The sequence below is a fragment of the Paralichthys olivaceus genome, chromosome 7 (genome assembly GCF_024713975.1).
Source record: "Paralichthys olivaceus isolate ysfri-2021 chromosome 7, ASM2471397v2, whole genome shotgun sequence".
Lineage (NCBI taxonomy): Eukaryota > Metazoa > Chordata > Actinopteri > Pleuronectiformes > Paralichthyidae > Paralichthys > Paralichthys olivaceus.
This window is the reverse complement of record NC_091099.1, coordinates 12817708-12826798: the sequence shown is the minus strand read 5'-3', so window position 1 is coordinate 12826798 and position 9091 is coordinate 12817708. Positions and strand designations below refer to the sequence as shown.

The window sequence follows — 9091 nt, the reverse complement described above, 5'->3', positions numbered from 1 at the left end:
ACAGGTGCTGCACCACTGGTTCCTCCACAGCGGGGGCAAAGAAAAACAGCCGCCCCTGCAGGAACATGACTGACAGAACATCACATTCTCCGGCCAGCTGCACCTCCAGATGATCCCTCACTTACACAGTCAGACTTAAGGGATAACATACAGCGTGCATACACTGCGTTATGTATTCTGACTGAGCTGCATTGAGGAAGAAATTGCACTCCTGCGGTCGATTAGTTTTAACAGCACAGATACTGTTTGTGTTTCTCACAGGATGCTGATGCTGATAAAAACACATTAGACAATCTCAGCTCTTTGCCTGACACCTTGTGTGTTCTTGAAGTGGCGCTGGAACATCTGGCCTGGATTTATACATTGAAATTCTGGCCGTGGATTCAAAGAGAAGATTTTTTTTTTAATTGAATCCACTCTGAAGCTTGTGAGACTGAAATGTCTCTTGGCAAGAAGCTTCAAATACATACTCATATTGCTTTGTCATGTGATCTCTTTGACTCACTCAAATGTTTGACTCTGATTCTAATCTTCTCATGTCGATCCATGAACAGTGAGTTCTTTTTGGAGAATGGATCATCTTGGGGAGAAATTAATTCCATCCTTTCTGTCGAAAAAAGTCGATTAATGAAAGGTGTATTTTTTTTATCAAAAAATGGTTTACAACAAATTCCCTTGTTGTGATTTTGTCCATGAGCGTCTACACTGCCACTGCCTCCCTTCCAGCAGTCCAGCCCTGACCATCGCACATACCGGCACAACACCAAACCTGCTGCTTTGCAACAATACACACATTCACAGGCCACAGACAGCAAATTGCTTCTCTCATTCCCCCGCCACACCCTGCCTTCGTCCTCAGCCACCTGCAAAACAAACTGTGCTGGAAATTTCACTACAAATTACCCTGTGTCTGCCAAATCCCCCCGGGACTGGAGGAAATCAGAACTCCCTGCCCCCACCAGAGAGAAAAAAAAAACTAGCCTAACACAAAATATCCCTACTGTATTTTGGTTTTTAATATGAATAATCATAATTGATTAAATCTACTTTGTCATATTTGTTTAATTTAATTTTAGGGTTATAATTTCTACTTTTAAAAGTGGAGAATGTCAAAAGAATCTATAGTGAAACTTTCACCAAAAAGTAGATTTGGATAATAAAAGTGTCTGTGGGAGAACAGTAGAAACCACATGAAAGATCCCAGTTTACTTTTGTCGACACAGATTCTATGTACAACCTGTTCTTCTGTGGGTCAACGTGACATTGTGAAACTGAGTCTTCATTCCCACTAAGAAAGAGTGAAAACTGAGACCTGCTTTGCTTCAGGGGAAAATCAAAGGAAGGCACATACCTTAGCAGTGAATAATGATCAACAGCATAAACCCCACTGCGTTTGCATAGCCAGAGCCGCAGCGCCTCCTGGTGGCCCATCTGCAGAACTCCACACAGGCAGGAATGTCAGAGAGAGAGAAAAAGGGAGAGAGAGGGAGTCAGTGGACGATGTGCCAGAGAGATGAGTGTTGAAAGCTCCTTGGAAAAAGGATTAGGGCTGTTTATGTTGGCCAAGTGGCTCGTTGCCAGCTGCTCAAGTGTGCAAACTTCTTAAAGCTGCAGAGCTTCGGTCTGTTCATGAATCTTTTCACTCCCTTTGCCCTTCGCCCAGACTGTGTGGATGGCTGTGCTTTGTTCAGGGGGGAAAGCCCCTTCGGCTTCAGCTCCCCCACCTCCGTAAAAGTGCACTCTGCTCCAAGAAAAATATATGCTGGATTCAAATTCTGCTTTTCTCCGACACCACCCCTAAAAACGCACCCATACAGTCTGCATGGGTAGAAAAATTCACAGTCAATCTACAAGCAAAATGTTTTTACTGTACACTTGTCTTTGTTTTTCAGTGAAATCCCAGTCACATGTCAGTCAACCCCTTCTGCTTACTGACATGTACTGTGTATTACCAATCACACACGGCATATTGTATTTGGATCGTTGAGGGTTAGGAATCAGATTATAGTGAGTAAATCTAACTACAGGAGCAGACTTGATATAGATATAATCAAATAAAGACAGGCAGGAGAGCAGAAGTGTCCAGGTTGCAGGTAAAGGGAGAAAAGAAAGAGGGGGGAAGGGGGCTGGTGGTGTGGGAGGCCCACCTATCAGCAGTAGGATGAGACCCAGCCTGGGAGATGGCGGCGTGCCAGAGCTCTGTGGCCTGGAGCTAGATCAGAGCAGGGTTCGTGAGCTGCACTTATGAGACAAGGTTCTTGGGTCATGGAATAATAAAAGATGCAGAGCCTCCGCAGCATAGAGCTAAACTACTGCTTTTGTTCTGGAGTCTTAGACAATGGTGTAGGACTGCTGCTCCCAAGCAGACATACACATATTCACAAAATCTATTTAGCTGTTCCCGTACTTTTGAATCCCCACAGGAGTTTAAATGTGTCTTTAGGGCGTCTCAGTGTTTGGACAACAGTGTTTGGGTAAACTATCGTTCAACCAGACGATCCAGGTCCAGACTCCATTACAGCGAGCGACCATGGGCCAGACAGTGGATTTCCTTGTAGTTTCAGCACTGTTGCTCTATTGCTGACCTTGTTCTTGGACTTCCACACAGAGGAGGAGAAACATTTTTATAATTTTGCCTCTTAGTCTTTAAAATCCAGCTTTTTGTGTTGCTGAGCAAAATCCTATTTCATTACCTCCACCATTAAAGTTATTCATAAACTGCATATTTGAAGGATGCCCAAGAAAATACAAATGACTTGCTTACGTACATGTGGTTTCCCCTTCAACTGAGTCAATATAAAAAGACAAATCCAACATTGGACTTAATTGTTTTTTAAACTAAGTGTGGTTGTTTCTCATTTACTTTCAATATTTTAAATGTTTCCAACAACACAGCTCACGTCTGTGGATAGTTTCGTTGGAGAGATTGTTGGATGAACTGATGACTGGGCAGAAGTTCAGGCTTTGTTTATTGTTGACTGGAAAATCATTTTATTTGATACAAACATCAGCATATCACTCATCGACATACAAAAATCACCTTAGATGCAGCCTGACTCAAGAAGACTGCCTGACTCCGTTCCTCTAAAAACAAACCTTACAGTGACACTGTTTGTATCTTCTGATATCAGCAGATACTGCGATAATAATCAAACATCACATTAGTATGAATGTGTTTATTTCGTTGTATATTTTCTGTAGTGAGTGATTTCATCACATTTATTTTGCATCTGTGTGCATCTATAATCTCATTGTATATAAGCAAGTGTGCTTAAATAACTAATGGCACAAACACAAAAGACAACAAAATAGTTTAAAGACATGACACACTCACACACTATCATACTGCATACAATGACCAGTTTATTAGGAACAACCTGGCTAAAACTAATTCAATCTCATTCAACAGACCTGCAATAAATTTCCCTTCATAACTGTGATAATGTTCATAGACGTGCTGATTTTACTGTGATCAGTTTGAAAGCTGACGTTTGTGATGTTGCTGTAAACTGACTCCAAGTTTCTATTAAATAGACACGCTCTGTAAAAGGATCCATTGCAGTAACTCTTCCAAAGAAAATGGAACTTAAAAGTTATACAAATATATAAAGTAAATCCTTTCAGTCCAGTGGACTTGAATTCCCTTCAGACAATGACAGACAGGAGCGTGCAGTATAAATATAACAATAAGGGTTTAAGACGCTTTCTTACATGTCACACAAGTAAGTCACCTTCCCAATGAAACAACCTGTATTTTAAAACGTGATGTGAAATGAAAACAAACAATCAAAAGAAAATTAAAGTATATTGCACCGCATTATTGCTGTAAACACATTCCACACTTCCTTCATTAGACCCAGAGAAAAGGCACAGGGTGCATGGTCATAACTAAACAATGAACCCTTTGACACAAAGATAATAAGTTCGACCAAAAAAGGCACACACGCGATACTCAAACCCACATGAAATACAACATAACCACACACGGTTTTGGCAACAGGGGAACACCGTTATAAAATATAAAATAAATCTCCCATTTTATCGGTTTAAAAATATATTACTCTGCCAAGACAGATATCACATTTTCGCCTGATACCTGACACTGATATGACATTTAACACACAGTGGTGGAAAGCCAGCTTGTGATAACGCAGAAAGAGATAACACTAGTGTGCATTTTCTCTCTCTAGATGTTTCCCGTTTGCTTACAATGTTTAGATTGAGTCATGTGGAGCTTCAAGACACATTTAATAACTCAAATTTAGTAAAACACCTGAGAGTGAGATCCCAACCAACATGAAAAGCTTTTTAGGCAAAGGATCAGAAAACTGTTCTCTATAGAAGCTGTTTGATGAAATGCTGCTGCCCTGCATCATCACAAAAATGAGGCTACATCCATACTTCTACTTTTTCGTTTATTAGCAGCTTTTTTTAATTTTTATTATTTCTGTCACCACAAGCTGTTAGGCTCTGTTTTAGTTTTGGTTGTTAGTAGCAGACTGCTAGAATAATGCTGTGTTCCATTATACCTTGGAGCTTGGAATTACAACCACAAGTTGCAACTCAAGTGGAAATTTCGACTCAGAAGGTCGGAGGAAACTCACACCCCCGACATCAAAATCCAAGATGGCCACTGTGTATTTACATTAGTGAAAACTGTAGTTTATACTGTTTATAAGCACTTTTGTCATTAAATTGGAACATTGTGGTCGAGGTACTGCGATGTTAGTATGCGTGAAATGGCACGTAATGTGTTATTATGAACAGTTTGGCTAGCTGGCTAATGTAAACATTGTTCCAGATCGACGTCATTCTGAGGGCAGAACTCAGAGGAATAATTGAACGCTGCATAATAGCTCAGTTCCTGATAGTCGAGGCTAATACCAGTTGTTTTCGTCCGGAAGGGGGTCATGTGCTGGGAGCCAGACAAATCAGTAAAGGCTACGTTATGACCAAAGACACCCAGCAGGCGGTCATGAGTGTCTACGTCATCGTTTCCAAACATCTAAGTTTCTTTGTCCAGACTAAAAAGCAGCCAGAGTTTTCAAACTAAAATGGGAGCAGCTCTGAACTCCAGAGTAGACACTAGGCATGTCTGTAGCAGAGTTCCGTTTTCAAATGAAAATGTAGTTGTAGGATGAGAACAACGTGCAGCAACTTCACTCCAATGTTACGATTCCAGTGTCTGCATCCATCTTCACAGTAACACCACATTAAAAAGGTAAAATTCACTCCTTTTAACACTGACAAATGCTGATATTGCACTGCGCTAAATCATTGATTGGGCTTTTTCTTGATCGTCACCAACGGTCTTCAAATGTTTCTGGTTTTCTGAGACTTTACACTCCGTGCTCATGAAAATGCTTAAGTCCTCTTGTGCTGAACCCCGTCCCTGAGTGGTTTGAAGAGGTGATGGGCGACTCTATAGTGCCACTACCATTTGTTGGAGGAACGACTCCATTATCTTTCGTCTTGAAATAAATTACATAAAATAATGGCAGGATGATGCCAATCAGGAGCATGGCAACCACAGCGTTCCACCAATGGATTCCCCAGTCGGCACCGTGACTGGTCAGGCTCCGTCCTCTGAAACCAAACCGTTGCTCTTTCTCCGAGTTACACAACATGTCCTCATCTTGTTCTTTGGAAGTCTGAATGAGTTTCTCAATGTCATTATCCACCTCCATGAGAAAGTCTGTGACCTCCTGTCGATGTGGTTGGTTTCTGGCTCTGTCCAGAGACTTTACTGGTGAATCAGATGAGTGTGGCATCGCTCCTTCATTTTTGTCAGAGCAAGTCTCTGTTAAAACGCTGTGTTTCTGTATCGGTATTTTGATGGATGTCAGTGCAAATAAATCTTGCTCCAGCATAAGGTTGTTCGCCCGCTTAATATCTGCCACCTGTTGGCAGAAACAAAAGTGGAATTATTTTGATGTCAATAAAGTACAACTGTACGGGCACTGAGGTTAGAAAAACTTTAGAACAAAGTCATAATAATGCAAGAATAAAGAATAAACATTTTTTAGGAAACCCGTGCCCTCTGGAGTTCTGGATACAAAATCCTGAAACTATCTCATTGTTTATCGAGAAACTACAAAACCCAATATGAAACCAATGATTGTTCTGGAGCACATTTCCCCCTGAACATTTTCCCCCTTTAAGTGAGCCTAATACTCTGTGTCGTACTGAGGGGATCAACAACAGAAATCATTATGCAAATCTGTGACTTTACCTTGCAGCCATATTGCAGTGCGAGCTTGTTGAGATTGTCACCATCCTCAACCTTCCGCTCTAGCAGCTGGACATTTTTCAGTCTGTTGCGCTCCTGCTCTCGAGAAACCAATGGTCTCATCTCCATGACACTGAACTCCTCGTCGTCTGAGGATGCAGCGGATTCATTCGATCTCCTCTTGAACATATACACCTGACCTTCTGCACTGGCGTGGACGTCCACCGGGGCTTGAAAAGCCTGTGAAGCCTGCTCCCCTCGCCGCATCATGAAACAGACTCCTGAAGAAAACAGGTTTTTCTTTATAAGAGAACAACTAACATATGTTTATACTTAATCATACAGTACATACATTACACATCAGGCAAGTTTCTAAAAAGGATCTATGTTATACACATTTGTGTGTTAAATACAATGGTCCAACAGTGACCATGTTTGGACCCCACTTCATATAGACTGTCACTGTACAGCTGATGTTCAGAACTGCGTTTCGGCAAACAAAGGGCAAAAAAATATATATATATAAATCAGAGAGAAGCAGGAGTTTTTAACAAAAAAAAGTCCTAAAATATGAATCTATAATCAAAATAGTTGATCTATTTTCCTGTCAATCAACCCACAAACCCTTTCAGGTCAACAATTAACCAAGATGTCAGCATCTGAAACATCATCTAGGCCTGATAGGAGCATGAGAAGGGTTGTTGTTGAGTGATGTCAAGTTTCATGCCAGTGCTGACCAATAATGTTACTGTGTAGGCACTGATGCATTCAGGGAATCAATCCTGTGAGCATCAGAGGAGTTAAGTCCCTGCACATACAGAGAAGTGACAACTTTATATAAACCACAAACCGGACTGTCATCATGTGCCGGCAGAGCAGGTTGAATGAATGCACCTTGATATTAAATCTTCAAGTCTCTGCACATGTACTGAGAGTATGAACCATCATTTCTTAATATATTCCCTCATTGACAGATGATGGTGATGGAGACGAACATGTGGTGTTCGAGGCAGAGGCCATGATTATGATACTCATTGTTCATAACATCCACTGTGCTTTAAATGGAATAAAATGCCTTTAATGTCATCACACAATGAAGCATGGCGAAATAACAGATGGAGGTGCTGTCAGCCTGTTTCTTCACTAATGTTTCAGGTAATTCTTTCATTTGTCCCTGGTCTGTATTAGTTTCACCGACAGCTTCCTGTTTGTAGAGTCCGATTGTTTGCTTTTGATTCTAAGCGAACAAAACATATTGAAACATGAGCACCACACCTGGTTGTGACAGCACCTACATACACATGGCGTGCTAACTAGTGTAGGTGTTTATTTGACTTGGTTTAAAAATTAAATTGGTTCGAATAAATCTCGAATTCCGAGTTGAATCATTAAATTCAATCTTTCATGTTGATGAACGAGTCTTCACAAGTCAAGCTCACCGGGAGCACCTGAAGGCACCATTAGCGTTGGCTAGCAGCCTGATGCTAACGCTAGCAGGTTAGCTTTAGCTCCAACATGTGTCGGCACCGTGGCCAAGTCAGCAACCCGCTTCCCCGGCTACAGCTACAGTTCGCTCCGGTGTCTGAGTGAACGCGATTAAGAGGAAATGTAGTTGAACCAACTTTCTGAGCTCGGACTGCGCAGTTTCCTGTCAGTTACCTGAACAAATGTTTTCACAACAGTGACACAAGCCGCCGCCTTCACCCTGCTCTCTGACGTCACAGCAGAGCAGCCCACTTCTTATCTCTCGCTCTCTGTGAAGGAAGTGGACGCAAACACGCGTCGCCACCCTCTGGTCTGGAGTGTGACAACACCCAAAACATTGTCTTTATTCTAAAGAACTGAACAGAAAGAAGGAAAAAAGAATATCGAATAGATTGTGCAGATTTTAGTTTAGTGTTGATCTGTTATACACTTTATTAGAGGTAAGAGCAATACTCCTGCAATAAACCCAACTTTTATTTAATTTACAATGTTTATTTTTCAGAAGTGTTGATTCTGCTTTATGATCATTTCGGAGGCTGTCTTTTCATGGTGCTGTTTAATTGTGTTGCTTTATACCAACAGGCGTTTTTATTATTCGATACATTAAACTAGAATGACTTTATTTGACACTGAATTTATAGCATCGCCATAGTGCACACACACATTACTAAAATAAATACAACTATGAAATAGAAAATACAGATAAAGAGGTCAAGACATAAATAATTAACCAACAATGAATCTGTACTGCACCAATAACAAATTACAAAATGAAACTGAGTAACATCAAAAAAAGAACCCCTGGTGGTTTATATCATCTCTGAGGTTTTTATCTTCATCACATAACTTTTGAAATAAACAGATTATGGTTGTTGTGCTCACAGCATTGACATTTTATATTAAAAAGTTAAATCCCTGCATCTCCTATTGATTCAGTGTGTCCGTTCATAAATTAGTAAACAGTTGAATCTGTACTTCTCTTAATCAGTTTATGATGTTTTAATGCTTTTATGTTTCTATCTTTAGTGGAGCTTTCTTTTAAATCCGGTTTAGTGTCTTTGATTTTCTTGAAAAGTGCTTTACAAATAAAATGTATTATTATCATTTATGTATTATGCAGTTATTAGTTGTACCTAATAAACTGCCGACTGTGTGTAAGCTACTGCGTAGTACTGCTGCTTCACACACTGCAATGTAATGTTTTGCCACATATGTGACCATGTGAAAATCATCCACTTCCACACACCAAACCTTCTCTTCAGTGCTCACCAAACACTAATCAAAATTCAACTTAAATCTAAGAAGTATGAATAAAAACAGGGCTTCAAAACTTCCTTTTAAAATGTATTTTTGATTTAAATATTTATGATAATTAAT

The 9091-nt window shown here is 40.4% G+C and overlaps 1 protein-coding gene across 2 annotated transcripts; it reads right to left on the bottom strand.

The window, feature by feature from the left end:
• Positions 1-3161: 3161 nt before the first annotated feature.
• On the bottom strand, positions 3162-7958 carry lysmd4 (LysM, putative peptidoglycan-binding, domain containing 4). Of its 2 annotated transcripts, none has more exons than XM_020078477.2 (3): positions 7889-7958; positions 6233-6510; positions 3162-5900 (listed from the first exon to the last, which is right to left on the bottom strand). In XM_020078477.2, the coding sequence occupies exons 2-3, from the start codon at positions 6497-6499 to the stop codon at positions 5340-5342; spliced, it is 828 nt and encodes a 275-aa protein (XP_019934036.2). In that variant the 5' UTR covers positions 6500-6510; positions 7889-7958; the 3' UTR covers positions 3162-5339. The 2 variants fall into 2 exon arrangements, with proteins under 2 accessions (XP_019934036.2, XP_019934035.2); XM_020078476.2 differs by having other exon boundaries at positions 7669-7938.
• Positions 7959-9091: the final 1133 nt, after the last annotated feature.